The sequence below is a fragment of the Eurypyga helias genome, unplaced genomic scaffold (assembly GCF_000690775.1).
Source record: "Eurypyga helias isolate BGI_N326 unplaced genomic scaffold, ASM69077v1 scaffold18901, whole genome shotgun sequence".
Classification (NCBI taxonomy): domain Eukaryota; kingdom Metazoa; phylum Chordata; class Aves; order Eurypygiformes; family Eurypygidae; genus Eurypyga; species Eurypyga helias.
In genome coordinates, this window is record NW_010232950.1 from 32451 (window position 1) to 40893 (window position 8443).

At 41.4% G+C, this 8443-nt stretch overlaps 1 protein-coding gene across 1 annotated transcript in view; it reads right to left on the minus strand.

The window, feature by feature from the left end:
- The window catches only part of TBX15 (T-box 15), a 28040-nt gene extending 23784 nt beyond the window's left edge, over positions 1–4256 (minus strand). The window contains exons 1-3 of the mRNA XM_010161582.1: positions 4159–4256; positions 2485–2656; positions 1947–2114 (exon numbers count right to left, since the gene is read on the minus strand). Coding sequence (XP_010159884.1) covers positions 1947–2114; positions 2485–2656; positions 4159–4256 — 438 coding nt within the window. The remainder of the gene's footprint in view (positions 1–1946; positions 2115–2484; positions 2657–4158) is intronic.
- Positions 4257–8443: the final 4187 nt, after the last annotated feature.

Here is an 8443-nt window from a genome sequence, read left to right on the forward strand (position 1 = left end):
ACAGTTAAAAGTTTGAAGAGTACATGAATTTGTGCAAGGGCTGCAGGAAATTCCAAATGCTGCAATGAGAGCAAACTCACCGTTGTGTTGCAATATTTTTTCTGCTGGAATAGTTGATCCATTTTGGATCCTGATCTAAGTCAATCCAAGGGGATCACACTGAGAAAAAGTTAGGAATGGGTATCCAGAATCAGTCATGGGATCACTGTCAGCTGTGTGGTCTCTTGTATGTTGCAACTGTAATAATTCACTAAATCGTTACAATTCACAGTTGTTACAAATTGGCTAAATATGACACTTTGTCCTAAACTGAGGGTCTGCCCCTCAGTCCAAGGATACTAAATATAATGACGTTCAGTGAGTTCATGAAGTCATTCTCCAGAAGCACAGAAGTTGTCATGGAGAAATATTTACCTTACCATTTCCAGTTCAAGACTCTTCTATAATTTATGGCTGAAAATTGTATAATCTATTTTCCTAACAGGCCTGGTAACAGATTATTTTTCTTCCAAGCCAGCTTGTACCCTCACTCTAACTTAAAAGAGTACCTGTCTAAGTAGACACATTATTAGCACAATGAAAACTTCACCAACTCAAATTGTTTTTCACATGGCTGGGAAAAATTACATTACACAGCCCTTTTAATGCCATCATAACCCTCACCCCAGTAAGGAGAAGAACAGCAGAAAAGGAAAATGGGATGTGGTCCGCACCTCTCACCTGAGAATGAAATGGGGAGTATGTGTACATGAACAAGAGAAGAGGAGCACACTGAGACCAAAGCGCGGCAGGGGTGGTGTGGGAACTCATGGGGATCCCTGGGGATTCTGGTGGATGAGCAATACATAAAGAGGCTACAAAGGGAATGGGTGGTTATAAGGAGCACGCAGTGTGTGCGATAAGCATGCCTGCAGGCACGATGAAGCAGACCACCTCTTCCTTGAGGACTAGGACACCAGCTTTCACTGGCCACTGAAGGGGGAGCAAATGTGTGGAATCCAGAGTGAGCCCTTTCCAAAACTCCTTTCTTTGCTGGTGTCTCAAATGATCACCTTCTCCCAGCAATTAATTTCCTCTAAAAGATATCATATCATTGGGGAAAATAGGGATAGACAGGGAATTTTGTAATCAAACATTAGTGTGGACTAAGACTACATTTCTCAGCGTGATGAAGTCTAGTTTAAGAAAAAGGGCAGATCAGTAGCAAAGCTTAGTAGTCAAGGCTTCTGCAGATAGGTTCCCACTGTGGGAACATCTTTTCCTTATGATATCTGGAGGCAATAGTAACGGGGAGTTGTTCAAGATCTGAATCAAACGTGAATTATGCATGAGAATTTTAGTTCATATGCAGTACATGGACTGCTGTTGCTTATGTTCAAAGGCTTATTTTGTCAGCAAACTGATGAGATTTCTTTTCTCTAAAATTTTTCCCCTCATTTTATCAGTGAAAAAAAACCCCTATGTGTTTTCTCTGCAAGATAAACTGGTCTAGTGGAAGGTGTCCTTGCCCTTGACAGGGGGGTTGGAACTGGATGGTCTTTAAGGTCCTTTCCAACCCAAACCATTCTATGATTCTATGATAACAGATCTGGACTAGTTGTACTGCCTTAAAATTACAGTGGGGACAGGACACTGTAGTTTGTACCACAAGGCTGCAACAAAAATGAACACACTACATGTCTTTATGGTTGATCTCACCTACTTACTTTACAGTAAAAACTGCAGGCACCTTATCTGCAAGATGGTTTTCTGGCTAGATACCTCATGTCTACACACTACCCCATAGAAAACAATTTCTCTTTGTGCAGAATAAAAACCAACAGTGAGCCTGTAAAGCATACACTTTTCTTGAACTATGTTTCTTAGAGAAGTTAATAGCTCAGACACAAAGAACACACGGGCATTTTTGTGAACACTCGACATAAAAGGAGCCTGAAGGCACACACCTGTTGATTTTGGTAGGCTGTCACTGTGGTGAAGACAGTCTCAGGAAAGTTGAAGGTTTTCACCCCATCTCCTGAAGGAACTGGCTTTGTAGGAGAAAGATCACTGCTGAAATCTTTGCGGATGACATGAACACGGGGCTGGTACTTATGCATTGAATGCAAGATTATCTAAAGGGAGAACAAATAGAGAAGGAAAATAATTTTTTTTTTCCAAATATTCTACACTACATCCAGATGTACAAGGAAGCAGGGATGAAGTAAGGGCTGATATGAGGAAAATTACCCATATCTAATAAGTATGTACAAGATGAAGTTTGTGCTGTGTACAGGGAGGAAGGGGTTTTATTACTTTATAGGGTCAGACAACATTTTGAAGAAAAGCACTGAAATAGGGGATAAAGCTCCATAACTCTGGAGAGTGGCTACAGGCATATGTGCCCAGCAGGACACAGGAGAACCAGAGCAGCAGCATCACCCTTTTGGGAGCTGAGAGGAGTGAGGCTGGGGCAGCAGGCACCAGGATTAGCTTCTAACTTACATGGCCTTGATCATCAAGCTCGTTGTTGGTCAGCTTGAGCTTGTCAAAACTGACCACCTGCCTCATCCAGGTGTCTCCAGAAGCCAGCGAGTCAGGGTGGATGTAAACCCTCGGGGGCACTGGGGAGTCAGCATTGCCAGCCACCATCCACTTGGAGCTGTGGTACACATACCTGAAAGAGGAAGGGGAGGTGGCTGAAGGAAGTTGTCACTCACCGGAGGAACATTTCCAGAGCTTCCCCCTCCCCTGCCACCCTACCGCATGCACCCCAAGCTCTCATTTGCAGTCAAGGGAGAATGTGCTTTATTGCAACCTCCTACCTTCTAAATGAAAGCCAGATTCAGCCTGAGCCACTTGTTCAGACTTGATTCCTTATTAAAACCACCTTTGCAGTTATTTTCCCTGTAAAACTCTGCCACATGTGCCTTCTCAACTTGTTAACCCTCTCTGAGCCAGAGTAAGAGGCTAGAAAATATGGGTAAAAAAAGCCCCCTCTGAAAATATTAATAAATGCCCTCTAATTTCTAGAAATCTGCACTAGCTGCCATGCCAGACTGTGCAAAACACATCTCTTCATCCAGAAAAGGCAAAATCCAATGGATGCCACTGTAAGAATTTATAGAACTCTGGATTAAATGTTGTGAAATAGAAAATTCCATATAGTATGACAAATGTTGGAATTAGAGGTAAAAATAATTCTTGTGTTCTTGGTCTTCTGTGATTTTTTTCTGTTGCTGATCTAGCCATCCTTTACATGCCATAAATTTCTCTACCACAACTTAGCCTAGACACTCATTTCTTCTCTCTGTCCTGTGACTCCTTCAGCCTAAGGCATTTCACAGTCTAGCTAACACCTCTGAGTTCTGCCCTGTGCTGCCCTTCACTGAGTCTCCATTTTCCAGAGAAACACTCTGCACAATCTGAGAGCAAAAATTTAATACTTAGCATTTGAAGTGGAGGATCAATTCTTGAATCCTTGAAATGTGGTGCGATCAAGGGTATTTGGGATAAAGACTTGCTCTCAGAGGTCTTTTAATGAGTATATATAAATCACTTCTGTCTGGATAGTTTTCTGGGATGCAGAGGACCTTGAGTTTAACAGAGTACTTTTTAGGTTTGGAACCCCATTAATACCAGATAAATCTTTCTTTGTGTCTTTCAGCTCAGTGGTGAAGATTCACCAGGGGGTTTCTCAATGTCTCTGTACGCTAGGTCAGGGCCCATATCCCCTGTGGCTGCTGTGCTGGAGAGTGAATGCTTTTAAAAAAAAATCACTCAATTCAATTCTGGCCTGACCTTAGCTGCCACTTGACCATTCCTTTCTTGCTGAAGCAGTTTTAGAGGATCCAGACTTCCCATTATTAAGTCCAGTTATCAGTTCCCTCAGACAGTCATTGTCAATTATGCCAATTATGAAATACAAGCTAGGGATTTTCCCGATTAAAAACTGCTATTTGTAAAAAGCAAGATTTCAATCCAAAAGTGCAAGAGAGTATATTAAGCCCTTGGGTTTGTGTCTCACAATTCTCATCAAATCAACTATGTTGGTGTAAATCACCGTGGCCTCCTCCAGCATACCTTTGCAATGATGTATATAATGGCATGTGTCTTTCCTAGGCTTTCGCTGACACCAACTTATCACAACATTCCTTCCTCTGCACCTAAGAAACTTACCTGTATCTCTTGTTATCCACAGGCACAATGTCCATGGCAATATAATACTGCTGGTGGGGATCCAAGCCTGTAATTTTCACTCTCATGGCTGGAAACATTCTCCTAGTAAAAGAAAAGTGGAAATAGGGAAGCAAATGGTCAATAAAGAAGCTGAAGAGGCTCCTTAGACTCCTCTCCAACACCAGAAGCACACTACTTTATACAGCCCAGATCCTGAGGTGACTCCTCGGGGCCTGGTGTAGGTAGCAAAGACTGTTGTTTGCATCTTAATTTTTTTTACCACCTAAGAAAAGGGATAGCAGGATAACCTGCTACCTGTGGGCAACAATAAAACACTCCCAGTCGTGCACTCTGTATAGTCCCAGCTCCTGGCAGACAGTTCTGTTATGCTCCATGTAAATTGTCCTCTCTAGGCACTCCAGTGCAGAGGTGGGCAGTGTACCTTCTTCCTGAAGTTTTCCCATTGGCCATCCTTCTTTCATATCACATTAAAAGCAGGATCACTTTAGTTCTCTTTTTTGAGAAAATCACATTTCAGTATGGAGTCTGATAGTACTGGAACAATATTTAAAGCAAATCCATTATCCTGAAAAATCCTCTTGCTCTTATGTTTATAGCTATTCAAGAAAGAATGTCCCTCACATTAATCTACTTATTATGCATATATTTCACCTTTAGCAGAAACACTGGCATTATCATCCTGTTTTTTCTTGAAGTCTAGGTAGTATTTTGTGCAATCTTTTTAATAAGTGTTTTCTTTTCTCTGACATATGATCCAGATCTGTCTTAAGCATTTTCTCCTGATAGGCAACTTATGAAATTCTACACCAACATGAATTAATTTCCACCTTTTCTTGTCTTGTCTGAGCAGAAGCTTATCTCTGCTGTGCACTAGTCACTGCTCTGGAGATGTCTGTACCTAGACAATTATTCCAGAAATATGTTCAGCTCAGAACAATTTCAACCTCAAAACGTGTCAGCATTAGTGTGCCTATGGTATCATTTTTCCTTCTTAAAAAAATTTCTTGTGACCAGTAGTCTAATTGCCATTCTACACTTCCCTCAAATAGCATGCTGAGTCCATTGTTTATGCCATATTACATTTGCAACTAATGCAGTATTTTAACATCTTTATAAAATCTGAGCGGCAGAACTGGGTGAAGTACAAAAGGAAATGAACAGCAGAGCACTGAAAGAAACCCTGCATTGTTTCACTGACTGTTAGCTCAAACCTGAGCTCTGTTTGAGTGGTTTCTCAGCCCTCATCTGAGAAAACCTTGAGCTGAGGTCCTACAGGATGGTGTTACTCTAGTGCATGACTCCTGCCCAGAAGACGCAGAGATTTGGTAGGCGAAACTCTGAAAGTACTGGAAGCTCAAATGAAATTAAATTCCCCTTCTCTGACAAGTAGATATAACCTTACGGAATGACAGTAGTTTGGATGGGAAGAGGATATTAAATGGGAGTTTAATATCACAATGCCAAAACAGTGGGAAAGTGTACAAGAAATGTTTGTCCACTGTTTCCAGGGTCCATCTCTAGAAACCATCGTGACATTTTACTTTCTATTTAAAGAGGAGCAGTGAAATGTCAGAGAAGAAGATTTAGATCTCCTCCCAACATTTCTGTTTATTAGAGGCCACAGCCTGGAGGAGGAAGGAACCAGGAATGTTTATGTCAACATCTCCAAACCTGTCTCTAAAACTTTGCACTGAAGGGATGCAGCCATGAGAAGCGATGTTATTCTTTCCCACCCAGACCACATATACCCACTTGCAGAAGAGGGTGGGAAGGAGAAGGTTGGCACTCAGCCTTCACCCTACCTGCAGCTCTTCCATTTCAGGCTACTGAGAAGGAAAGTTCTGACCTATTAGTAACTGCATCTGCCTATGAAAAGGTTATTTATCATGAGGGGTGGGGGAGAGGAGAAGAGCACCACCCTACAGCTGCTGGAGTGCAGCTAACCCAAGTGATGAGAGACATAAAACTGTCAGAAAAATTGTCTGCAGAAACCCTTCAAGGAGAGAGCAGATTTGTGCAACTGATGGTGTGAGTTTGCTACTTGAATGATTTCCCCGGGGGGGTAAAAAGGAATAATGGATTAATCTTCAGCAGCTTGAGGGAATTACCTTATTTCTACCACAATGGCTCATTAAACCTGCTAAGCCAAATGGGTACAGGATGTGACATTTTACAGTCCAGCTCTCCTTAATTGGAGAGAGGTGGCTTGGGAGCAGCTTAAGTGGTAGGTCAAGTTTCAGAGGTTTGATGAGAAACCCAGGATTAAATCTGAGTCCATTTGGGTCTAAGTCTGCGCACTGTATTGGGAAAATTGAATGCTGTGTGTCCCAAGAAGCTCTCTCCAAATCTGCAGCTCCGTGTGAAGTTGCAGTATAGCCTGTGGGGTTGTTTGCTTATGAAATACCTTGTAAAAGATTACCACAGACCATTCAGACGGCTTAGAGGCTAATCTCTAAAATGATGGGAGAGAGCTCGGCTGATCCCACTGCTTTCTCTAAGGTTTAAATGTACTTTTAAAGTTTTGTAAATTATTACTGTTTTTCTTTTTCTGTGGGTGTAAAAGTTCCACAGGTTTCTTTGCCACAAGGATGTGGCCTGGAACTGTCACAGCAGGTCTCCAGCAGCACTGCTGCGTGGAAAGGGGAAAATGGAAAAGGCAGAGGCAAACAGTAGTACCTTAGGGAGGTACTCTGGTGTAATCCTGGTTAAGTCCCTGTGCTCTGTGTTTCCCCTTGGCTGGTTCTTGGCACCCCAGAGGCACCAATCCTATAGAAAACCAGAGGCTCAAAGGTTTGGAAGGAGCTCAGACCATTTGAATATGGCTGTATTAATACACAGTCAAGCACCTTTCATCTAGAAAGGTATCAGCTAGCTTTATAGTCAGCAGCTACAGCCACGAGGGCCGTCTGTTTTCACAGGGAGCATGTGATGACATCTGATATACTTTAGGAGGAGGTTTTATATCAACAACAGTTTGTGATGATCAAGTTATTTATATGCAAGTTTTACCACTCATCAGGAAAATGGTCTTCCTAAACTTAGACTGAACCTACACAGAGTACAGTTTTAGGGGAAATATGATGTGATATGAAATATGTTATGACCATTATTTTGGTACTACTTAGAAGTGTTTTAAAAAGCATTTTTTTAACAACCATGTGCCTCGGTCTGCTCAATTGCTCTCTCCTTCCACAACGAGAATGAGGTTTATGAAAATTAGAATGTGACGAAAATTAGTGATATATAAAGAACTCTACAACTCGATTAAAATAGTATTTACCAGCACAGTAGTGTACTGATATTACAAACCATGTTTGCAAACTTCCAGCAATAGGGAGAAGTAGTTGGATTGTGTCAGCCAGCATTATTTTTTGTTGTTTAAAATTTTCATTTAACACAAAAATATAGCTCAATTTTCCTTTGTGAAAACTGTTCAAAGAAGGAGGATCACAAATATATCCCCAAACTGGATTTTTTTTTTTTCCAATAGCGTAAAGCTTCAGTTTCTAGCCCTTAGGAGTCTCAATGTACCAACTCATATCCCTGCCCCTTGAAGCAGCACATGTGAAGCTTGTGTCAAGTTGGATCTGTCTTCAAAGTTGGCCTGCTCTGAGCAGAGGCACAGGCCAGATGACCTCCAAAGATCCCTTCCAGCATAAATTCATTCTCTCTTTCACAGTTTAGTTTCAGAGAGGGCAATTCCCCGTTAGGTACCTGTCAGGTTGTCTTACAACAAAAATGCTATTCCTTGAATCTCCTCGGGCATGGGAAATACTCCTGTACAGAGAGCTGAGTGACCAAAAGTCAGATGAGAGTTGAAAAGGACTAACACAATTTACTCTCCAGCATTCATGATGGTTTAGTGTGATGATTTATACACTGCGTAAACAAAAACTTAAATAAGATTAAATTTGCTTAGGAGTGATATCTGTTAAATGCAAACCCTAAAATGAAGGGATGTGCTCTTCAATTGTAGTAAAAGACAATTTGGCTATTGACAGTAAAAGACATAGTAGTCATTTGCCAATCATAAAAAAATCTGGTTGAGAAATTATGCAAAATAATCCGATTTAGGTTTGCAGATTAAGTGTGCGCAGTGTTTACATTGTGTATGAGTTTACAGAGCAGCCTGAAGTTATCATCACTGTTTTATACCTTGTATTTCCTTGCATTTAAGAGTGGTGCCAAGTGTATATTTCTTTATAAACACAAACCTGTGAAAAGACAAAGTGAGGCAAGGCAAGGCATGGCAAGGCACGGCAAG